At 42.5% G+C, this 24,993-nt stretch overlaps 3 protein-coding genes across 6 annotated transcripts; all 3 read left to right on the forward strand.

The window, feature by feature from the left end:
- On the forward strand, window positions 455–12,053 carry LOC8080087 (MATH domain-containing protein At5g43560). Of its 3 annotated transcripts, none has more exons than XM_021447289.1 (14): window positions 455–669; window positions 895–1,053; window positions 1,158–1,375; window positions 3,686–3,797; window positions 4,769–4,857; window positions 4,941–5,009; window positions 5,102–5,231; window positions 5,584–5,742; window positions 5,862–6,225; window positions 6,784–6,893; window positions 7,798–7,954; window positions 8,320–8,513; window positions 8,592–8,790; window positions 9,770–12,053. In XM_021447289.1, exons 3-14 carry the CDS (start codon window positions 1,198–1,200, stop codon window positions 11,873–11,875), a joined length of 3,867 nt encoding a protein of 1,288 aa, XP_021302964.1. In that variant the 5' UTR covers window positions 455–669; window positions 895–1,053; window positions 1,158–1,197; the 3' UTR covers window positions 11,876–12,053. The 3 variants fall into 3 exon arrangements, with proteins under 3 accessions (XP_021302964.1, XP_021302965.1, XP_002440043.2); XM_021447290.1 differs by having other exon boundaries at window positions 895–1,049; window positions 1,152–1,375; XM_002439998.2 differs by lacking the exon at window positions 895–1,053.
- LOC8080089 lies at window positions 16,274–21,765 on the forward strand. 2 transcript variants are annotated; one of them, XM_021447972.1, is made up of 9 exons: window positions 16,979–17,080; window positions 17,231–17,392; window positions 17,701–17,924; window positions 18,034–18,095; window positions 19,315–19,536; window positions 19,823–19,952; window positions 20,278–20,603; window positions 20,774–20,915; window positions 21,119–21,765. In XM_021447972.1, exons 2-9 carry the CDS (start codon window positions 17,323–17,325, stop codon window positions 21,368–21,370), a joined length of 1,428 nt encoding a protein of 475 aa, XP_021303647.1. In that variant the 5' UTR covers window positions 16,979–17,080; window positions 17,231–17,322; the 3' UTR covers window positions 21,371–21,765. The 2 variants fall into 2 exon arrangements, with proteins under 2 accessions (XP_002440045.1, XP_021303647.1); XM_002440000.2 differs by lacking the exon at window positions 17,231–17,392 and having other exon boundaries at window positions 16,274–17,080.
- LOC8080090 (40S ribosomal protein S15) lies at window positions 22,396–24,540 on the forward strand. The gene is made up of 4 exons (XM_002440001.2): window positions 22,396–22,522; window positions 22,637–22,791; window positions 22,913–22,970; window positions 24,014–24,540. The coding sequence occupies exons 1-4, from the start codon at window positions 22,520–22,522 to the stop codon at window positions 24,260–24,262; spliced, it is 465 nt and encodes a 154-aa protein (XP_002440046.1). The 5' UTR covers window positions 22,396–22,519; the 3' UTR covers window positions 24,263–24,540.

Raw genomic sequence — 24,993 nt, forward strand, 5'->3', positions numbered from 1 at the left:
TCTGATTAAGAGTAACATCGACAGTTGTAGTTTTTCTTTTCTCGTTTAGTTAGATTTTAGAAATTGGAAAGTAAACATGTATCTATTTATAACTAGGTTATTACAAAACAAAAAATATAAGAAATAAAAAACTTAATTGTCATTAGAGTATGTCGGGCTTGTTTATAGCTAAAATAAATTGAAACTAAAAGCCAAATGACATATTTTTCTAGCTACACTTCTCTCCGTAGCCCCCATTTGTACGTATTAAAACATACCAGCTCGATCAAACTAGTCTATTCTACAGTAGTTTTCTCTGTACAGCTACTTAGGAAAGTGCTTCCATAGAAGTTATAGAAGCTGCATCAAATTCGCCAATTATGCAGGCCAGGCCGATCCTTAAACACAAGAGATAGCGTTGAAGCAGAGTCACGTAAGATTTGGTTTGGATGCGTGTGTTTAGACACGCTGCCAGCATCAGAGCCAAACCACGGCATCCACCACCATTCCAGCTCTAGGCCAGGAAAAAACGTTCCGACGGCGTTCACCTTGCTTTTTCTTCTCCCGTTCACCCCCGCCCCGCGTGCGCTCTCTCCCTCTCGAGGGGACGACTGGGCGACCGCCGCCGCCGCCTTACGCCAGGTGCCTAGGTCTTCGTCGGGCCCTTCGCCGGCGACGAGGACCTATCAGGTATGCCCACCCCTTGTCTCCCCCTCCTGCTGTGCGAAACCGAGCGCCCAAACCCTAACTTAAGCTATTTGGCTGTCTGTATTCGGATCTGATCTAACTACAAGGGTGTGATTGATTAAAAAAACAAGTGTATATATATGTATTATGCCCTACTGACTTCGATTTTTTGTTTGCAAAAAAATTTTCGGGTGTACATGTGTACACCCCTGTCCTTTGCTGGGTCAGTTCCTGTCTGAATTCTGTAATTCAGTGGCGGAGCCTGTATTTTTTGACTGATCACTGGTCACAGAACCCCCAGTTTGTCGGGGAGTAGAGACCTGGGAAGCATGAGTTCGTAATAAAACTATTTGGCACGAGCGCTAAATTTCCAGGGGCCTAATAAAGGTGCTTCCTGAATTGCTGGGTGCTGATTTTCCTCCAGTCTGTCATCTCTTTTTCATCGGTCACGTGTTACTTTGGCGTGCGTAATGATTTTGTTCTGCATACAGCTGCAAATAAGGTTGTCTGGAGCGGTCGTGGACTTTGCGGATGGCAGGTTCAGCGGTAACGGATGATTCAGCTGCTAGCACAACTGGATTGAGGGACGATGAACGCAGTCTCTCTGGCGAGTCCTTCTCTGAGTGGAGGTCCTGTGAGCGGGCAGACAGCGACACCCCTTCAACATCCCCACCCTTCTGGGACAGCGACGGTGATGATGATGATCCTGGTGCGTGAATGCACTTATCTAATGCCTGTTACTTTGGTGTGCTGATTGATTTTGTTCTGCATGGCCAAAATTTTATTGATATACTCATGATTAACACAGTTGATATAGTAGCTTGTTCCCAAAGTCTTGACATCTTACAAAAGCTCTGGTCGAAAAGTTTTTTAGCCGTAGGCAGAGTGTGCATTTTGTTCAGTCAGTGATCATTGAATGTTGAAGGGCAGGCCTGGTGCAGTTGTGAGAGCTGTCTCACTGAGTCACCAGGTCGCGGGTTCGAAGCAGCCTCTCCGCAGATTTTGCGGGGGGAAGGCTTGCCTTGGTTTTTCCCTTCCCCAGACCCCACTCATGTGGGAGCCTCCAGCACTGGGTCTGTCCTTTAGTGATCATTGAATGTTAGCTGAAGGCCCATGCGATTGGCTGGATTTGTCCGTCAGTTACATAAGTAGTCCAACCATGCTGCGCTCACGCACAAGGAGGCTGGTAATTTGAGAAATAGAGAACGGACCATGGTTACCATTTCTAAATGGACTGGTATCGCTTAGCCTCCATCAATATTTTAGATAGTGTTCTAGAAAGTAGAATAGCTTCCATCTAGCGTTTACTGCAACCGTGCTGCCACACAAGCACAAACGACAGTCTGGGCAGTTAGCAGCAGATTCCATGAAGCAAAAGTGGCCGCTGCTTCTTGAAAACCTCTACACCGTTGATTTCTACTGGTCGTGAACTGGTGAGGAGGAAAATGGGATGTGGACGTGGACAAGGAGATACTTGTGGTGATGGCAGCTGCTAAGGAGTGGACGATGGAAGAAAGATCTTTTGGTCATTCTGGGCATATTGCTTAGTGCGGGTCTGTTTTTCAAAAGTGGAAACATATTTTAAGTTTTTGGGGTTCTGCATGGTCCAAGAAGAATAACCATTGTTGGCACTGGGAGAGTAGCAGTTGGTCTATTAGGAATATAAGCGCGCGTCTTGATCAGAAGTGAAATTTTAGTATTTTTCCAGTTATGTAAGGTCCAAAAAAGGTACCTGTTCTAGCATTGTGAGCATATCAATTGGTCCTTTAGGCCGTGCCATAGCCACCTGAGGTGACTTGATGTTTCAGCAACCACAGTGGATGGTGCTTATCACTGACTCTCATATTTGCTATCTAATCCTGACTGATAGTATACCTGTATGATTCTTCAGTTTATCCTAATACCTGTCACTTATGGGAAAAACATAGATACTGATCAAGTCAAAGTGCCGACTGCCGAATAAGTCTTGTCTCTATGATCAGATTCAGATTGCATGCACACTATAGAGTTTGAAATAAATCAGATGAGTTTTTTTGCCACAAATTATCCTATGAACAAAGAAAACTTTATGAGTCCACTTACATTCTTTATTGAGAGCATCCACATGAGTACATGACCTTGATTACTGCCACTCTGTCTTACCTTTTGTAAATGTCAATAATTATGCTACTTATGTTGATTTTTTCTTGTGGAGTACTAAACTGCAATAGGACTTTCTAAAAGGTCGTTTTTTTCTCTCAATCACACAGGGGAGCTGCATATATCAATATATTAAGAAGAAAGGGGTTTAAAACTCATACAACACCATGCAACCCACTTCAAAAATCAAAACACTTACACTAGCATGCCTATTGCCTATTACAAGGATCAAAACATGACTGCGACCTAGGAGAAAACTAGCCACCATCTGGTGCAAATGCAGCGAGATAAGAAATACCTTGAACCTGGCCAGATTCCCACAATGCAGTTCTTCTCTATTGAGTAACAAAACTCCAGCTAGATTAAGAAGAATGCCATAAAGCATATACAGGCTGCAATGGTTCCAAATCCACCAAGCACCCAAAATGATAGAATTCAACCCTTTTTTGACCTGATGATCATCAACTCTCTCATTTGTTCTGGCCAACCATCATCAAAAGGAAGGTTATCAGGTTGTGGGGTTATGTCCTGCAAACTAACCTTTTGCAATAGGCTGAACCACACTTGGTGAGCAAAAACACAGGATGTTAGCAGATGATCGATTGTCTCCTGAGCCTGATCACAAAGGCGACAACGCTTAGAGTGTGGTAGTCCTCGATGTCGGCTGTCCGACACCTACTATTTTTGCATGCTGATCATGCCCTAATTAATTTTAGTCTCTATTTGCTGTTGCTGCAAGGATAAATCTAGGTCCTTTCCCCGATTCAAGCCTTTAACATTTTATTGCTCATAATTGTTTTCAAAGATACATGTTGTGTCCTAAGTTCTAAAGTTTTGTTTTGTCCTGTTCGTAGCTCATTTTTTTTAATTACTATAACAGGCCCCAAGCCTTCAGAATTGTTTGGACGTTACACTTGGAGGATTGAAAACTTCTCAAAGGAAAAGAAAAGAGAGATGAAAAGTGAGCCGTTTGAAGCTGGTGGTTTCAAATGGTAAAGTTCTTGATTGCAAATATTTGGAAAACATTGTCTTCATGTTTCTCTTTTCTGCCTTTTCTTTCCATAAACTTAAGCATTGCTCTCGGCATCTAACCTAGCTTCAAATTGGGCACTTGAGGAATGAAATGTACCACTCCTTGTAGATGCTATGATGAACTATCTGCCTTTTCATTTGGACTTAGTTAGATATGGCACCATTCATGATTGCTAGTATAGTAGTATTTCACAGTCTGCCTTGTGTCTTTTTGTCAATCAATTAATGGATGGTATTGCTTCAAGCGTGCGTGTATTTCCTGTATGCACTTGTTGAGCGCAAATTGTGTCATTTTTTTTTCATGTCGGTACGTATGGGTGCTAAAATTCTATTTTTCTCAGTGTCATTTCTTTTGTTGCACTCCACTCTTAGTTACAACCTAAAGCCTGTCATTATGTTGTCAATGTGTGCTGATATATTTACTCTTGCCCAAAGAGCATCAACTTTTTTGGCACTGTGTATGTAAATAGCATTTATATCTTACTGATCATGATTACTTTTCTCCAGTGTATTGATTGAAAATGTTGGCACCTAACCTGGGGATTGGAACATGCTAAACACACATTCCTCCTTTTGTGCCATTTTACCCATTTGCATAACAGGTTGACATTATATGTTTCTTTTTGTCAAATGGTCTGTTGATGGTCGTGGGAGTTAGAAGTAAGGAATTGCATGTAGTAAATATAATCCTGACATAGCAATGGTCTGTTTTATACCCTATTAGTGTTAACATAGCACATTGCATCCGGCATATATATGATATACCCCCATGGTTTGGCTTTTGTCTCCGTGGAAAGCTGTTGGCATCAGAAAGCTATATAGTTTTATTCATGGTCTAGTATCTTTTACTCCTGTGTCATTTTCTTGTGTACATATTCTGTATGCTAACATGCTGACTCCTTTGTTATTTTTCCCCAAATTTATTACACAGGTATATTCTTGTGTACCCTCAAGGATGTGATGTCTCTAATCATCTTTCATTATTCCTTTGCGTTGCTAATCATGACAAACTTCTCCCAGGTTTGATGCTGTGTCTGCTGCAATCTTTTACATGCCAGTGCGGTACTGAGATTACCTTTCTGATCCTAATCTGACTATTCCAGGATGGAGTCATTTTGCACAGTTCACTATAGCTGTAGCCAATATAGATCCTAAAAAGATGAAGTACTCAGGTGAGCTGAACTTGGTTTGTTTTCTTCTTGGAAGGTGCCCACAATAGTTATCTTGACATTATCTTCAGGCATTAATTAAGTAAGCTTTGTAGATACTTTGCATAGGTTCTGGAAGAAGGAACATGATTGGGGATGGAAAAAGTTTATGGAGCTCTCAAAGATTCAGGATGGTTTTCTTGTTGACGATGTTCTTGAAATCATAGCTCAAGTTCAGGTTATCAGGTAGCTAATCAGTATCTGCTCTGATTGATAGTGCTTCTGATTCACAGATGCATGGGATTTCTACAAATAGACTGCAAATATATATTGAAACTGTGTTGCTCCCAGCAAATCCATTGCGGATTCTGCTGTGATCATTCCCGTGAAAAGCATAATGTTGCATTTGCTCCGGTTTATAATTCTTTTGGTCGTCGTATAACCTTCAGTAACATATACAAAGGAGCAAACCATTGTTGTACTCATCTAATTCTGTATTTCTGTATATGGGACAATTTTCCCATTTATGTTTGCTATATTGGCAACCTATTCTTGTAACATGCTAACATCAGACTGCTATATCTTTTTGACATTCAAGGGAGAAAGTGGATAGACCTTTTCGTTGCCTTGATCGTCCTTATCGGAGAGAATTAATCGGCATCTATATGACAAATGTGGAACAAATCTACCGACGTTTTGTTGAGGAGCGAAGAAGTAAATTAAGCAAGCTCATTGAGGACAAAATGAAATGGTCCAGGTTAGACAGTTGGGTTTCCTAGATTAATCTGTCATAATAAATTGGACAGTATCGCTTGCTGTTGTTTTATAATTTATATTATATACTTTCTGCCATTAAAATCTTTGTTGGTCTTGCAGTTTTCGTGTTTTCTGGTCAGCAATTGACCCAAACACCAGGCATCGCATGTCCAGGGAAAAGACTGACACTATATTGAAAATGTTAGTGAAGCAATTCTTTGTAGAGAAAGAAGTTACTTCCACATTAGTGATGGACTCTTTGTATACGAGTCTGAAGGCACTTGAATACCGGATGAAGGGCAAGAAAGGCAAAACAAAATTAGCAGATTTGGAAGAACTACCTGCGCCTATGGTCCATGTTGACATGGACATGTTTGTTTTGGCTGATGATGTTATAGCTTTGCTTGAGAGAGCAGCCTTAGAACCCTTGCCTTGTCAACCTTTAGCCCCCAAGGATGACAAAACTTCCCAAAGCCGCATGAAGGTAGGGATAATACAATTTGATGTCATATGTTGGTTTTCTTTTCAAGTTTTACCCATCTTAGTAGGTGTCTGTTTTCTTGGCCCTAGAACCTCGATCAATTATATTAGGACAATTTTGTTGCTAGTTTCTCATGCCTTCGTGCAGGTATTTCTTTTGAACTCGTCTGGATTGGTTTAGTTTCTGACAGCTGTTTCATGAACAAGTTAATAACTGTGTTTACTATTACTCTCATCACATACACAAATACCTTACGTGTTGTTACTCATAGGCTTGTCCCTTGTTGAAAGAGAGGTGTTCCATTTCCAGTCAGAACAGCCTAGTATATGACATTTGCTGAGATATGTTCTGTTTATACAAACAAATATTTGAGCATGCAATTAGTATGTTCTCTAAACTATCTTGGTAGGTTGGTCAACAATTAGCTTGTTTTCATCTCATGGTATTGACTACTTGCTATGTTCTGTATAAGCGCATAGCCTTGCATGATCCTGTTATATTTTGAGAAGTGAAATCACTGTTGCATAGAATAATTTTTTTTTGTTATGCCCGTCTTCATAGGATGGAAGTTCTGGCGAGGTTTACAAAGTTTCTATGGAGCGTGAGGAAAGGCGCCTAACTGAGCTTGGTCAGAAGATACTAGAGACATTTGTGCTATCTCATATATTTAGGTAACAATTGATGTATCCACTTTAATCTTTATGATTACTTAAATTGGATTGATTCACTTGGTCATGTAGTAACTGATTGGTCCTGACTTCGCTGCCTTAAAACCATGCATAGCAAACTGAAATGATGGTTTGATCTAAAATTTCAGCAAAACTAATGGCTTAGGTTGGATCATAGTCATTGGGACTGTAGTTGATGCCGTGTTCTGATGTTGTCCCAATCCATGGGTCAAAATCAATGTGGGCAGCTGCCCGAGATGTATCAATGAACATTGGTCGTGGGTTGCATATCCATATTGTGTACCGCATTGAGCCAGGCTGAATGGACCGTACACAGCCTGATTTACCTTTTCTTGTTCTTTTGTATTTTATTAATTATTTTGTGCTGATCTTCTGTAATTATTCATACGTGGCATATCAAAGCTCATGGAGCCAGGTCATCAACCTAGATTACTTGGGATCAGTCGATCCAATCTAACCCCTTCGACATGTTTTTCTAGACACATGTGCGGCTGTGCCCTACGTCCCTGTCCCTGACCTGTGACCCAGTCAACCCAAATTTTGTGGTGATTATTAGTTGGATAGAGTTGTGGAAATACTACTACTATAAATCTTATATGAAGGCTCTCTCAGCTTAGTTTATTATGATCATTTGCAAAAATATATGACTCATACATGTTCACCAACTGTATTTTGTGACCGCACATGCCAAATATCAAACTCAGAAGAGGCTAAAAGACATTTTTTGGTTATTTTTATACACTTAAAAAAGAAGGCCTATTTTATAGTAGTTAGGTTTGAATTTCAAAAAGAAAACTTGGGTAGTGGAATATCTTTAAATCGCTGGCAGTCTGTTCTCTAATAGTGGCTGACTGTTTCTTTTGCTTCTTATATTTTGTTTTGTTAGTGGAATTGAAGTTGCATACCAAGAAGCTGTTGCTTTGAAAAGGCAAGAGGAGCTTATTCGTGAGGAGGAGGAGGAGGCTGGGCTTCTTGAACATCAGATGAAGGGGAAGCGTGGTGGTGGTGCAAATGAAAAGGACAAGCGCGCCAAGAAAAAGCAGGTGCTAGTTCCTTACATGCATTAGTTTTCTTCTCAGTTTCTTATATTGAACCATGTTATGTTGAAGTTTATCATTGTCACATTTAGAAATGGCTCTCTAGCTGTCGGTTTCTTGAATAGTTCTCACTCAAGAATATTTGCGAGTTAGAATCTATAGTTCTTCTCTGTGTCTCTTATCGATTTAATTGGATTTGGTATAATGATGAGTGACTTAGGTTTTGCAGTTTCAGCAGGGTTGGTTGCCTATCTTGTCACTGAAGAAAATTTGTTCAAGATTTCTTGTTCTTTACCCTTAGTTCTAGTTAACTTGATGCCTCTGTCGCTCTTGTATTGTCCTTTTCATCGTAAACTTGGTTTCTTTTTCAGACGAAGCAAAAGAAGAACAACCGTAAGGCTAAAGACAAGGAAAGAGATGAAAAATGTGAGGTTAAAATTCTGGAAAGGCTTCGTGATGAAACTGCCATTGATAATAGTGATGGCTTACCAGCTAAGGTGGAAGTGATAGCAAAGGTTGATGCCTTGGAAGAAGGTTCTTCAGATGGATCAGACATGCCAAATAGGTTAGTGAACACTTGAAAACAAGTTGTGCATCACTTTCTTGTAAGTTTGGCATTTGCTCCAGCTAGACTTGTGTGCAGAGGGAAAAATCAGCGTAACAAGGGCCTAAGCATTATTGGCTCTGCCGAAGAAGGTGACGGTCTTCCCTCCACCTCTAGTGTTACTGGTGGTTCAGGCCGCAATGGTTCTGGCTGCTGCACAGCTCCAAAACTGGACCAGGATACTGTTCTACTTACCTTGAGAGATAAACTTCGTAAGCTAGGGCAACGTCTCCACGAGGTGAATTTAGTATTTCAAAAAAGCTGTCTTTGTTTTATCATTAAATTTATAGTTTGGCTACTACATTTTCTGCATATGAACAACTGAAGGATCTGAATTATGACTGTTGTTTTTGTATGCGATGCATATTTTAAGCATGCCCTCATATTCCAAGCAAGTCTCTTTTTGTTTGTTGCAAGTCAATATTTCTTAACTTTGACCATCAGTAGCTAAAAGTTCATATAGATTGCCATGGTTGATGCTGCTAGATTCATCGTGAAAGATGCTTCGACATTATTTAACTCCTTTCTATTTGACACAATATTTTCTTTATGATATCATCAGTCAGAGTGCCATATTAAGACCATGTCGATACTCTAATGAACCTATACTTGGCACCCATGTGCCTCGTGGTAGAGGACATAGGATGTTGTGGTCACTGGTTCAAGACCTTTATCCTTCATTTTCTCAAATACACAGGAAAGCTGTGTATTTATCCTTCAATCATTGATACATAGTTCCTTCTGTGTATCATTATGTTTCTAAGAAATTGGGCCTAACTCGTTGGGAGGTTTGGATGTACACTCTCAACACCCAAGGTTCGAGTCTTCTTTGACTCGAATTTGGGTGCTTATTTCTTTTTATTCACCATGCCACCTAGTTCCTTCTAGGTGATAGAATTTTCTTTTCATCATATTTTAATGGTGAATAATATTATCTTTTGATTTATTCATGAACTGGCAAACTGGAGACAATCACAATATCTTGATGCAAAACCTGACAGATTTTTTCCTTAAGTTTCTGTGCTGTACTGTTGGTGATTGGTTATGTCAATGTATTGGCATGACACATGTACCAGTCACTCAAATGGATGTGCTGACGGGTTCTTATTTTCCAGGCTCCAGCTTACATAAGGAATGCTCAGTGTTTACTTCATTCATAGTAAATGTCAACCGATTCATTTCTGTAACTATGTTTTGTTTTTGCATTTCTTTTTCAGAAAAACATTGAGGGGCAGAAACTTCTCAAAGCTCATTTTGAAGCTAGGGACGCAAAAGCGAAGGCAGAAGAATCTTCTGACTCATCTAATTCTTTGGATAAGCCACCTGATGTTCCAGAAAGCCCTATGCATTCCTCAGAAGATACAGTTGATCTTAAAGTTAACGGAACACCAAATAAGGATGCCTCTGTGGTCAACCCTGTACTGGAGGAATCTGTTTCAGGCATACCAGCCACTGCAAACAATGAATCTGTGCCTTCTTCTGCCACAACAAAAGTGGGCCCAGTTTCAAACAAAGATAATGCATCAAGTTTGAAAATGAAAGTCACCATGGCATCTCCTTGCTCGAAATTACATCCAGCTGATATGGATAAAGATGCCCCTCTTCCTTCTAAATCACCACGAATGAATAGAGCTGCTCCAGTTCCTCCTAAACTGCCTTTGGCTGATAAAGCAACGCCAGTTCCCTCGAAGCTACCTTCAGCTGATAAAGCTACTCCAGTTCCTCCAAAAGCTCTGCCAGTAAACAAAACAACTCTGGTCCGTCCCAAATCTCCTGCAGTTGACAAAGCAACTCCAATTCGTCCCAAATCTCCAGCAGTTGACAAAGCAACGCCAGTTCGTTCTCAATCTCCAGCAGTTGACAAAGCAACTCTAGTTCGCCCTCAATCTCCAGCAGTTGACAAAGCAACTCCAGTTCACCCTCAATCTCCAGCCATTGACAAAGCAACCCCAGTTCTCCTAAAATCTCCAGCCGTTGATAAAGCAACTCCAGTTCCTCCCAAATCTCCACCAGTTGACAAAGCCTCTCCAGCTCTGCCAAAATCACTATCAGGTGCTAAAGATGCGCCTGTTCCTTTAAGGTCGCTGCAAATTGATAGGTTTATTCCAGCCCCCCCAAGATTATCACAAGTTGATAAAGCTGCTCTGCCTTCTTCAGAACAGACACATACATCTCCGGCTACTAATTCTGAAGCTCAAGGGGCAACTACTTCTAGGAAGGTCACAGTCAGCTCAGTGTTGGAGGTTTCTGCAGCATCGAGGCCTTCAAGTGCTCCTGTGTTACCAACACCAAGATCAACTGCACCAGCTGCTTCACATATTCAAACTTCCACATTGCTATCCCGCTCGATGAGTGAAGCAGCTGGGAGAAGGTCAGTAAATGATCCTTCCTTTTCTGCCCCATCTTATACTCCACAGACCTACCGAAATGCAATAGTTGGTAAGACTGGTCTGGCTACAACCTCTGCAAGCCTTGCATATCAGTCTTCTTCTCTGGGTCAAGATAATGCTCCATCACAGCCTCTATCAGCATATGCATCAAGTACAGCAGTCATGATGCCTCCTGCTGGAAGATCTGAGCAGTTGTCAGCTAGGCATGGATTCAGGTCTGGGTCTGGTAAGTTAGAAGGACATGACAGCTGGCAGCAGTGGAAAGGTGACAGTAATGTTGATATGCATCTCTGGAGGGATCACGCTCCTTATCAACAAATGACCAACAGTCAAGCATATGACCAATCTCTGAGGGACGATACTTATCAGCAAGCATGCAGCAGAGGAACAGAGAAGTTCAGCATGCATGCAGGACTGCAAGCTAGGCAGTTCCAAACCGGGACACCTGCCAGTCATGTCTGGCACCAACCACAGGGGCCAGTGGCAGAAGAATTTCCACACCTTGACATCATAAACGATTTGCTTGAAGAGGACCAGATCAACGGCAGTATACCAGAGTCATTTCGTCAAGATTACAATGTGTTTGGCCTGCCGTTTTCGCCGAGAGGAAATTTGTCAGATATGGAAGTGGCTTCTGTTAGAAGCCCCGCTCGGTTCAATCCAACCAAGTACGATGGTGGATTCTCGGGGGCTTATGACATAAATGCTGTCAATGGGTTGAGGGAGCGGCAGTTTCCCTCGTTAGATAGTTACTCTAATGGCCTGTCTGACGTGAGTGCTTCAAAGCCTTGGCTGAATGGCTCTGCTAGTCCATCGGTGAGCCTTGGGGTTAACGCAAACGGATACCACCCCCAGGTGGGGGACTACCCCAATCTGGGAAGTGGTGTGAATGGAGTCTCCTTGTGGCGCCGCCATGCCAACGGGCGCTGGTAATGCGAGAGCCTGTATACAATCATACAGTCAGAATAATGTTTGTTGTAACAGATGGTTTCAGGCCTGAGCTGATGTGCCATGTAATTAAAAGTTTTAAGTTTTAAAAGGGAAAGAAAAGAGATACATCATGTAAAGTCTGCGCCTTGATTAGGCTAATTTGAGTGCGTTTCTGGTTAAACACTGCCCTAACGTTCTTCAATTTGAAAGCTAAATTTGGCGGTGGCCGGTGGGAGAAAGGAACCGTATGAAGGTTAGCTAATCCGACGGGTTTTGTAGTGATGGTGCAACGTAACGGTCTGCTCTGAGTGCTCCTAAACAAGTTTATACCCTGTCCCATACTCCTAGTTTGCTGACGTTTTGGAAGATCTGAGTGAGTTATAAATCTGCAGTCACAAATATCTTTTAAATATTTAGTCTAGAAACTACAAATTGATATACAATGATTTGTCCTCAGAAGTATTTTCATAAAAACATATAAATTTGTTAGTGCATATGAAAATTTTGACTAGGACTGTCCTTGTTTTAAATCCTAGGTTCACCGCTGCTCTTTTTCTCCATTGTAAGAACCTGATTGGGCATTTCTAGCACGAAGGCACTACGGCTGAATGTAGGGATTAGATGCCTCAACCAAGATTAACCCCTTATGTTTCGAGTGTTCTACAGGAGGTCCACGCATCGACAATATGGCTTTTCCACCGGCTTCTTTATGGGCTTAATTAAGCCCTATCAAACTGAGGGCACATAAGATCTGAAGCCAAAATCAAGTACAATGGAAATGAAATCAAAGCTATTTTGAGATAGAAACTGAAGCCACCAAAACATGGCTCTTCCCTAGGTCTCTGTTTTTGGAGAAACCCAAATCCTACCAGAGAGCCTTGCGATAGTCTTGAGATTGTTGGTGAGGGTTTAGATTGGTACGCGCGGGGACCATATCATTGGTTTTGAAGACAGCCCATTGCACCTTGCCTCATTTAACCAGAAAATTGAAAGATATTTTTTAAACTCAAAGGATTTGTTTGGCACAACTCAACTTCACTAGTAAAACTTTTTTTTAAAAATAGCTTCATAAGAGCATCTCCAACAACTTGGTAAAATTCACTTGTCAAATCTTGAGTTATAGCAAGTTGCTAATTTGTTTAGCAAAAGAAAAAAAGATGTGTCTCCAATAAGTTGCTATTCTCACTTGGTAAAAATAGAGGATGACAGATGAGACCCGCTCATTTGGTAAAAGAATATGTGTCTCCAACAAGTTGCGCTCGGGATAGCAACTTGACAAATCTCGGCAGTAGAAACCTCTGGATAGCAACTTGGGAAATTTAGCAAGTTGAGATAAGGAGTTGTTGGTGGAGGATTTTTATGCTTTTAGCAAATTTGGTAGGATAGCATGTTGAAATACCAAGTTGTTGGAGATGCTCTAAGCAACTTTCTAGATGAAGCTGAGTTGTATTGGAAAAAGTGTTTGGTAAAATAGCTTCACCAACTACTTCATGCATACATGAGAGAGAGAGAAATTAGGGAGAGAGCTGCAATAAGCTACTTTTTTCAACTTCATCTCAACTCATATCTTTGTAAGAGGAGAAGAATAACAGTTTCACCTATAAAACTGTTTTATAAATAAGTGTTTGACAAAAAAAAAACAGCTCACAACAGCTTCATATGAAGCTGTTGTAAGTTGTACCAAACAGACCCAAAAGCACTCAAACTAGCCAATCAATAACTAATCCCATTTCCCTAACCGTTTGTTGATTGAAAGTTTCACATCCTCAAGAAGAATTGGTTATTCTATAAACGTTGAGTATTACCCCTACCCATGGTCGTCTCATCCATGTGTGAAAAGTGAAAACAAGCCGCGTATCCTAATCGTAGCATACGTTCTTCTTACCATAAACGTCGTAGTTAGACCTGGGTTGACGCTGTAGTATTTTTTTTATTTGACAATTATTGTCTAATCATGAATAAATTAGACTCAAAAAATTTATCTCATAAATTATAGATAAACTATTGAAAGCCCAAGTTTGGTTTTGGTAATTAATGACACCAAGTTGCTAATGCCTTTTGTTTAAGTGACTTGAGTTAGGCATAGCAACACATGTGATGAAGGAGCATGGTGGCATGGAAAGGTGGCCACACGATCACAAAGGGATGAAGCATGAAGTGGAGATCATGGTGATAGACGAGGAGCAAAGTTATCAAGGCAAAGGTATAAACATAGGGTTTTACTTTTGCCGGTCTAAGATGAGTACAGAAGTGATTGACCGGGTTTAGGATAGATAGCCGACTATCAAGAGGGGAAATCACGGTCATCTCTCGAATCAAGTGCTACTAGGTCCATATCTTGAGCATATGCATTAGGATCAAGTAAAGTGCTAACTTAACTCCTTTGGTGAAAATGTTTGTGAAAAGCTAACACACTTGCACTTTGGTGGTGGACACTTATTGGTGTTAGCACATTTACAAAGGAGGTGGAGTTCCTAAGGTTCAGAGGGGTGTGGGTTCCTCTCTCCCTCCCGCCGAGCTTGCGAGGCGGGATTCGGCGCTTTTGAGAAAAATAAGTGTATATTTTCTATTGCGCCGGTGGGAAATTTAGAGAAGTCACGGGAGTGTTTTCTCACTAAGAAACACTCACCGGACGCTGAGTGCGGAGGCACCGGACGCTGGCCTTAGCGTCCGGTGAGATTGACCCTGCTAGGGTTAAGCACCGGACGCACTCTGAGAGCGTCCGGTGGTAAGCGTCCGGTGTGAGGGGTTTTTGCAATCCTCTCTGCGCACGAGTCCGGTGAGCACCGGACCGTCCGGTGCCTAGCGTCCGGTGAGGTCGCGAGTTTGACAAACTCTCTGCGCACGAGTCCGGTGCTCCGGTGTGGACTTGCAGAGCGTCCGGTGTGTTGCAGGTAGCCGTTAGGATCTGACACGCGAGATTCAAAGAGGACACGTGGCCAACTCCAGTGCACCGGACGCAGGGAGTCGAGCGTCCGGTGCTCACTTTGTAGCGTCCGGTGCCCCCGTTTACAGCCCAGTGAAAACAGCCAACGGCTAGTTTTCTTGAGGGGCTTATAAATAGTTGGTGGCCGGCTTTGGGAGGAAAACTCTTGCACATTTTGATTACTTGAGACATACTTTGAGCTAGAGAATACTCCCTCCACTCATCTCCTTGCTTGATTGCTCATCCTAGTGAGATTGAGTGAGATTCAAGTGCATTGCTTTGAGAGTTGCATTTAGTGGCACTTGATTCTTGAGTTTGCTGCGGATTTCTTGTTACTCTTGGGTGTTTCCCGACGCTCTAGACGGCTTGGAGCAGCGGTGGTGTTGAGCTCGTGATTGGAGATTGTTTCGAGCCTCACCAAGTGATTTGTGAGGGGTTCTTGAGCCTTCCCCGCGGGAGATCGCAATTGGCTACTCTAGTGGATTGCTCGTGGCTTGGAGGATCCCCATCTTGTGAGTGGATGTGCGCCACCCGCTGAGGGTTTGGCTTTGGATTGCCAATTAGCTCGTGATCCATCAAGTGGGTGTATCGCCACAACGAGGACTAGCTTGCCGGGAAGCAAGTGAACCTCGGTAAAAAATCTTGTGTCATTTCTTGCCGAGGATTTTCTCATTGTTGTGATTGATTGATTGGCTATATTTCTACTCTACAACGTCGGTATAACAATCACTCACCTCTCCTTTACTTTTGTGCATACCTTGCTAGTTGTGTAGCTTGTTTAGCTTAGTTCTCTTGTTGTTGTGCTTTAGTGTTTAGCCTTGTACTAGTTTGTATAGGTGGCTTGCATAGCTTAGTTGAGCTAGTGCTAGAATTGCTTCGCCATTTGTTTTACTAACTCACTTGCTTAGTGAAGTTTGTAGAAATTTTAAATAGGCTATTCACCCCCCTCTAGCCATTTGGACCTTTCAACTATACATTAATTATTTTTTATCTATATTTAATACTCTATATATATATATATATCATAAGATTTGACGTAACTGAAAAATTTTAAAAAATATATAGATTTCGGGGGTGAGCTAAACAAAGTCTTACTAAAATTGGGCCTGCACGCACTCAAACCAGCGATACCCGGGCCTTGTTTAGTTCCAAAATTTTTTGCAAAATCGACACTTTAGCACTTTCGTTTGTATTTGACAAAAATTATCCAATCATAGACTAATTAGGCTCAAAAGATTCGTCTCGTCAATTTCGACCAAACTGTGCAATTAATTTTTATTTTCATCTATATTTAATACTCCATGCATGCGTCTAAAGATTTGATGTGACGGAAAATCTGAAAAATTTTGTAAAATTTTTTGCAACTAAACAAGGCCCCAACCAACCAACCAACACAAATGAGGCGTCGAGGCTGCTCGGCATATCAACACCATTCAAACTCGTACGCGGATAAGCCCAACATTTCCGGCGCGGTGGCCGCCCAACATTCCGGCGCGGTGGCGAGCAGTTGATATCGTGACCACCCCGATCCAAAGACAAGCGTGGATGGATGGATGGCATGGTCCGGCGGGGCGGGACCGCCACCGGCCCACCGCTTGAATTGAAAGCGTCGAGCTGCTGACTCGAGCACGAGCAGATGCAGATAGCAGCCAGCACGCCGTTGACCCTTGGCGCTTTGCGAGCTGCTGCCTCCTGCTGCTACCGCCAGGCGCCAGTCCGTCCGTCCGCCACCCACCACCGCGCGTGAGCGGACTCGAGGCAGCGAGGGCGAGTCCACGACCGCGAGCGAACCGAGTTGTCCGCTCCCGGCGCCTGATCCTCCCCCTCCCACCTCCTCCTCCACCTCGAGTCGCGCAGCGCTCCTCGCCTACTTTTCCGCGACAGCCCCCCCGCGCGCCGTGCAGTCCACAGCCGTCGCCCTGGATTCCGTGCGGCGCGGTACTGGCCCACGCCACTGTCGCCCTACCAATCTCGCGGAACGATTGGCGGCCCGGGAGACCGCGGCCGAACCCCATTTCGCCTGACACCGGCGGGGGCATGATCCTGGGCGGCCTGCTGCGCACCGCGTCGTCACCTCGCCTGGCGTCGCGCTCGACCGCCGCGGCCTCCTGAGCCCTGAACGCCGCCCGCCTGCCCGCCTGTCGGGTGGGAGAGGATAGGAGGGGGTGGCGGCGGCATGAGGGACGAGGCGATGGGCTCTGCGGCGGAGCTGCTGGCGCCGCGGATGCTGGTGTCCCCCTCCAGCCGCGTCCAGGAGCTCGAGAGGTTCTCGCATTACGTCGGTACGCTCCCCCCCCCAAATCTGTTCCTGCTTCCTTTCTACTATGATGGACTGATGGTAGCATCGAGTTCTGTGGATTGGCTGTGCTATTTGAATTTCAAGTGGTTAAGTTTTGATTTGAGTTCCGTCCTTTATATCGTTTGCTTTTCAGTTTCGGTTCATGCGCCGATGCACGCTGCTCGGATGTGAATTCCATCCATGGTATATCGTTGCTACTAGTGATTAGTGAACAGTGATGGAAGCATGTTGACTAATTTGGTAACTCCTTGGGGTTCGCACGTCTGTTTGATTTATTTACTTGGCCCAACCCAAGGTATATGGATACGGCTCTGAATACCAATGCAGAAGCATCTTAACTAGTGTAAATTATTAGCTTCCGTGGAGAGATTTGCGTAGAACCAACTTGCTTATACATGGTTCTGTCGCTTGCATGTCACACTCAAGATCTAGATTCCACATGCGACATATTCTTTGCGATTGACTGGCTGTGGTTGGAGTTGGAGCTTTCGCACCTTATGCTATATATATGCTGTTTTTGTGGTCTTGGGACCTGCACTGTCTGCTTACCCTTTTGACCTGTCTGCATCGATGAGAAAATGCTGATTCTCTTTTCGTTTTCAGCTAGGCAAATTGGCTTTGACGATGTGAAGGAATGCCCCCACCTGTGCACGCTAGCTTACGATTATCTCAGGAAGAACAAGGGCTATGAAGAGAATATTTTTGCATTCTTCCAGAATAACGTGGATCCTGAACCCCTGATTGTGAAGTTTATCGAGGAGCTTGACAAATGTATAGTTGGCTACTTCTCCTTCCATTGGAAATATGCCACTTACATAATTACCCAGGTAAGCGGGGTTCAGTGGGTTTTGAAATTTACCTCATGTTGGCTCCTAGTCCTAGTTAAACTCTCCTTACACTATATTTTGTATCTTGATATAGTAGTGATATCGACAGGTTCTCACGGTAGAAGGTGCGACTAAAAGAAAGTTCAAGAATTTTGTGCTAGAGGCCACCAGGTGATTACCCATCCTTATGCATAGTACCTGTCTGCCAAGTGGCTGATGTTGTGCTACTTATGCTCATTCCCTCTATTCACATTAGATTTCCAAATTTCCCTTCATTACTTTCAGTATGAGTGCTTTCTACTTCAACCTTAGGTAGTAGTTAAACCATGTGATCTCTTGGCTGGAGTATCATTAATGAAAAATATATTGATTACTTTATGTCTTGAGAATCTCTCGTTTGTTGTTAAATTTGGATCACATTCCTTGATGTACTAGTTGCTTGAATCTTAATTATTTGCTCGGTTTGACATGTTTATTATCCTTCGTTCACTTGAAATTCCCAAATGCCCCTTGAATACTTTTATAAGTGGTTTGTACTTTACATATTAGTTAAACCATGTGATCTCTTGATTGGAGTGTCATTAATGAAATTATATTGTTTACCATATGTGTTGAGAATCTCTGTTTATTGTTAATGCTGGATCATGTTCCTTGATGTACTCCTTGCTTGGATCTTAACTATTCATTCTGCTGACTTGTATACTATCTCTCATCTGACCAAATAGTAAAATACTATGCTAACATGGCGCTAGACATCTTCAGATTGCAAAATGGGCATTTCAGCAGGAACTACATCTTCTGAAGTCATATGTAATTAGATGATAAGCATTGCTATAGCCAAGTCAGGTCACTTCAATTACTCGTAGAGCCATACATTTACTCTTCCATGTTCTATGTATGCCTCTGATAGAAAAAATGTTATATTATGACTCAGATAAGTTGCTGTTTTTTAGCATAGTTGCTGGTTAATTAGGTGATTCCTGTTACTAAACATAAAAGCAATACAACGCAGTTGAAGAGGCACATTGATTTTAATGAGAATGTAGTTGTTTTCCTCAAACTGAAGCATGCTAATTTATATAAGATTGAAATTGAGTTCGGGCATTAGGTCTCCCACCAAAAAATGTAAGAGTCTAGTAAAAGTAATAAGGCTACAGGACATGTGTGCTCATTGTGTTCATTTTCTGTAGTGTCTAGGTTCTGTGGTAGCGGAATTCAGGAAAGAAGGGATTCTAATCGTATAAATACATATAATTTAGTTTGTCGATGGTTTTTATTAGAAAAGGCGTGCATAATAATCTAATCCAGCGCATTCCTGTTTGGATGACACAAGCAAACGACTGTTGCTCCTCCACACAAAAATGATTGTCCGATTATCCACTGAAAATAGGGAACAGAGATTCGAGAGAGTGACAAGAAACTTGAAGGTTACAAGGTTTTTCTCCACATTGGTGGAGGAACTGAAGGCCATAGGACTATCTAGCCGTGATGATTCTCCACGGAATGATGTGATGGTTCCAGTAGCACACTGCAATCGCAGCCCGGTTTTACTTCTGATGGGTGGTGGGATGGGAGCTGGCAAGAGCACTGTACTTAAAGATATCCTTAAGGAGTAAGTATATTAAGTAGATTATTTCTACTATTCAAATTCTGTTCATTTTCCATTTAAATTGTGTTGATCATCTTACATTTCTAGTTTCATGGAGAATGGAAAATATGTTGATTTGGTTTTTGAATCTTCACATTTCGTCACATTGGAATGTAGGAAAATGAATGTTGTTAGAATGAATTGAGAAGGAAAAAACAATCCTGAAGACAGAGCACACCTTATACAGTACTATCAGTATCTGGATATAGGTACATGTTGATCATCTTGGTATGCATTTCTTAATTCACAGAGCATTTTGGTCTGGAGCAGCAGCGAATTCAGTGATTGTGGAGGCAGATGCATTCAAGGAAACCGATGTAATCTACCGAGCCATTAGCTCTAGAGGCCACCACAATGACATGCTGCAGACAGCAGAGCTGGTAATATTTTTTACCATATTTGTTATCAGAAAGACAATAGTATTAGTATCACCAGTAATGCAATATGGCCCACTAGCTAACTAGTCAAAAACTCGAAATGCATAATACTGCAACATTCAATATTGCATGGCTTAGACTTTCAAAGAAACCCCAAGCTTGTGTGCGCATTGCAGGCATACTAGAAATCAGAAACAAGTAACCAGTCCAAAACACAACTAATTTCCACATTAATATATATTTATACATCATGATCTCGCACCTCCACATATTGCAGATGTTTACAGCCTTTAAAATTATACCTCAATGATCCACAATCACGATGCAGGTGCACCAGTCATCCTTGGATGCAGCCTCCTCGCTCCTCGTCACTGCACTCAACGAAGGCCGGGATGTGATCATGGATGGCACTCTGTCCTGGGAACCGTTCGTGCAGCAAACGATAGCCATGGCCAGGGCTGTGCACAGGCAGCGTTACCGCATGGGACGTGGCTACAAGGTAACAGATGATGGGACAATAACTGAGGAGTACTGGGAGCCGGTTGAGGACTCTAATACTGATGAGGAGAACGAAGTACCAGCAAGGAAGCCTTACCGGATCGAGCTCGTTGGTGTGGTCTGTGATGCATATCTAGCAGTTGTCAGGGGAATCAGGTGCAGCTCATAGCTTAATCCATGCCAAAATCAGCCACTGCCACTAACATTCTACCCATTCAGACATTGTCATGCATTAAGCTCTGATTTTCTCGCATTGAAACGGTCATATGTTGGGAAATGGTGCCTAATACATGCAACGTGCACTACTAAAAGTTTACAATTTGCAGGAGAGCTGTAGTCACTGGGAGAGCAGTGAGGGTGAAGTCGCAGCTGCAGTCTCACAAGCGATTTGCTACAGCTTTCAACAGTTACTGCAGCCTTGTCGACAACGCAAGGCTCTACAGTACCAACACCTTGGGTGTTCCTAAGGTGAGCCAGCTAACCTGGTGAACTAACATGACAAAACTGAACCATTTCAGGACACATGAATTTCAGGGGGAAAAATCAGGCATTTTGCATGGAATAGTTAAATTCCTGCAGCATGTTCTTGTGTTCCAACTTCCAAGCATGCTCGCCAACTTCCACTATTATTATTACTGTCAAGTTGGTTGAGAGCCGATCCCGTGTTGCAGTTAATAGGATGGAAGGATGGCGAGAGCAGCTTACTGGTGGATCCCGCAGAAATCGGCTGCTTGGACAGACTAAGAAGTTTGAACGAGGAGGCCAACTGCGTCCATGAGCTATACGCCGACGGCCAACCGACAGGAGGCTCGTCGTCAGCATGGCAGGACCTGGTCATGTCGCCATTGAGGGCATCGGCGCAGGGGGAGCTCAAGGCTGCCATCGAAAGGAACGAGGCACGCTTCAATCCTGCATTGCCGTAGCTGCTGTCTTACTGGTGCATCATCCCAAAAGTGGGGAAAAGATGAATTTCATGTAATGCAACATTCAATTTTTTGTTTCTTTTCAAACATAGGAATTTCTCATTAGGTCTTGTTTGGATGATATCGAATTCACCTCAATTCACATGTGTTGGGGTGGAATTTAATTCTAGTTCTACTCCATTCCACCTAACACATGTAAATTGATACAAATTCGATTACATTCAAACAAGGCCTTAGGATTCCAATGAGTATGCTATCTAAAATGATTCCTATGTGTTTGCACCGCAAATTTAATGCTTGTACAGTTACAGAAAAGTTTGCTAGCGTAAAGTATCCGTGCTAGCATCTGTTTGAGTGACTGGCCTTGTCGTAAAAGAACAAAGGGTTGTGTTATATATCAGTTCAGCTGATGCATGGTCAGATGACGACGGTCTGGAATTCCGATATATTTCTAATAAAACAAATAGCTGCATGTTGCATGTTGGACGTAAAAGTTGCATCCACACTAAAAATAATTTTCATATAAAAGTTGTAGCTATATGAGATTACAGATCTTTAATGAAGTATCTTCACATACCTTATTACTTTTATACTGAAGACCGTATGAAAAAATTATTATTGTTCAAAGGTTTGTTCGCCCATTTTGTTGCGCGATATAATTTGTCCAACGCTAAGCGGTGGGAAAATTGATTTTCCACGTGTCGTGGACCATTGCAATTTTCAAGGGTGCCTGAATTTCATAGCATAATTACAAATACAATTTATAATTTTTTTTCTATATTCAAACAATCACAAAAGAAAAAAATTCTTCCTCTCTTTCGACGTGAGCGGCCTCCTTCTCTCACTGGAAAATGGAAAAAAAAATTCTTCTTTTCCAGTGCTCGGCCCGTACCGCCATATCCTGCTAGGCCTGGAAACTGTAGAATCTGTGGGCCGCTCCCGTCAAACAGTACGGCCTCCTTTGCTCAGGTGGTCCGACGTCGAAGGCCTTCGCAACTTCCAACGGCCCATCATCAAGCGGATTAGAACACCTGATATACCCGCGGCCACACTCCTTCTGCCCTTGGCCTCTTCCCGCAAACCCTAGCACGCCGCCGCCGCCGCCACTGCCACTGCCCCGCCGCGCCTCGGCTCCAACCAACCGCAGCCATGGTGAGTGGCCACAGCTCGCACCCTCGACCCTCCCTCGAATACCCTCAACGCGCACGCATTTCACTGCCGCTGAGCTGACTAACCCCTCTCTCCGCGCGTGATGGTGCCTCGCAGGCGGACGTCGACGTCGAGGCGGAGGTCGCCGCCGCGGGGCAGCCTAAGAAGAGGACGTTCCGCAAGTACAGCTACCGCGGCGTGGACCTCGACGCGCTCCTCGACATGTCCACCGACGACCTCGTCCAGCTCTTCCCCGCCCGCGCCCGCAGAAGGTAGGCGCTAGCTTGCACCAGAAAAATGGTGTTGTTGGCGACGGGATTCCGTGCTGGAGGATTGAGTGTTTCCCGTTGTTTTGATTGTTTTTCATTTTTTTGGGTATGTTTTTTGATTTAGGTTCCAGAGGGGTCTGAAGAGGAAGCCGATGGCTCTCATCAAGAGGCTGCGCACGGCGGTAATGCATTCCCTTCCTCTCTGCGATTTTGTTTCATAGATTGCTTGGTTATCTTGCCCATTGCGTTCTGTAAGTTTAATGCTGGGATGCTAGAATGTGTGTTTTTTTAGTCTAGATGTTGAATGCATATAGCAGCTAAGGATGATATGGACATGTGGAGTCATCCTACTTTTTAAGATTCTGTGGGCTTTCAGATGTGTTTTGTTCACAGAATGAATGGTCAGCAGAATTGAAATGTTTCTACTCCGTATTTTTTTTTCGATACTCCAGCAAAACCCTGCTTCAGACTTGCAGTAGAGATGGTTGACTTTGAGGTGCATCAATGATTTTGCAGCAAACAGTGTTAGATTATTAGTAGGAAATATAATGTTTTGCACTTTTACTATAAGTGCAGTACCATGCTTGATAGCAACTGCATGATCTTAATGCTAATGTTAAACTTAATGTTTGAAATGGAGTTATTATTTGTTGAGCGGAAGGTTGATTTTCTTTTAATGCAGTTGCTATAAGTACATACCGATTTATCAGTTGTGAAATTCAATTGTATGATACATTTGGTGGTTGATATAGCATAAATGTTAGGTTGGTCCTAGAAGATGTAAGCTGTGCTAGTCTTTTGTCAAGGCTCAGATGACGAGTTTCTTATGAGTACTTGAAATAATGCATGTTACAGAGTCGTCCAATGGAGCTTAAGCTATATAGTAGTTCGGAATAGTCTGTCTAGTCTTTTAACTTCTTATTCCTGTTGTATGGAATGCTATGACAATGATATTTTCTAATTAGAGTATATCTGCCCTTGTTTTACCCATAGCAATGAGTAGAATTGGTAGACTTGAGAATGTTTTATGACCTATCTGTACATTTTTCTGCATATTCTGATTTCATTTGATCCTTAAGATAAGTTGTTTTCTCAATTTCTACTGCTAATGCTATTGTTTGCAGCTGTTTCACTGTTTCTAAATTGTATTTTCTCTGCTACACTATTGCTTTGAGACCATAAAAGCTAAGCCATTAACCCATTTTCTACTTTTGTACATGCACAGAAAAAGGAGGCACCTGCTGGTGAGAAGCCCGAGCCTGTCAGGACTCATCTGCGCAACATGATCATTGTGCCAGAGATGATAGGTAGCGTAATTGGAGTGTACAATGGGAAAACATTCAACCAGGTTGAGATCAAGCCTGAGATGATTGGGCACTACCTTGCTGAATTCTCCATCAGTTACAAGCCCGTCAAGCACGGAAGGCCCGGTATCGGTGCTACCCATTCCTCCAGGTTCATCCCTCTCAAGTGAAGAATCCGAGGGCATGCTCGTGTCTGCGTCAAAGTTATCTGGCCCTGCTGCAATCTGTTATTGGATAAGGCTTTGTTATTTAGCATTTAGTGCTTTGTCGGAGGAACGTTTGTCCACCAATGAATTCTAGTTCTTTTTAGTGAAATTTTGACATGTGCGCTACTTGCGATTTGGAATTGAAAGTAGAGATATATATTGCAATCCCAACCCTGTTATCTGTCAGTGTATTTTGTATTCCTTCCTGTCTCGCTTGTCAACTGAAATGGTTGTTTTTTTCATAGTGTTGAATATATCAATGGAAGGACTATTAAATTGTATTAGATGCAGTGCAAAAATAGGTGCAAATGGGTGAAATCATTATTAACGCAGGAATTATATGCTCCAATAATGAACCAGTGCACCGTGGTGACGAAATAACAAGAAATATACAAGGAGATGGGGACTCTTGAATGAAGGTGAAGAAATATGGAAAGAGATGACGAAATAACAAGAAATATATTGAGATTATAAAGAAATATAGAAAGGAGATGGGAACAAATGACTTGTCCAAGTCTGTTTTTCCTTCCACTTTGCAATTTTTGATTTCAGAACTGAATAAAGACATTACTCCCTCCATTCTAAATTATAAAACATTACAAAAATCTTAGACAGTCAAAGCATATCAAGTTTAACCAAAATTATAGAGAAAATTATAAAGATTTATGACATCAAATGGATAATACTATGAAAAA

The sequence above is a fragment of the Sorghum bicolor genome, chromosome 9, assembly GCF_000003195.3.
Source record: "Sorghum bicolor cultivar BTx623 chromosome 9, Sorghum_bicolor_NCBIv3, whole genome shotgun sequence".
Classification (NCBI taxonomy): Eukaryota; Viridiplantae; Streptophyta; class Magnoliopsida; order Poales; family Poaceae; genus Sorghum; species Sorghum bicolor.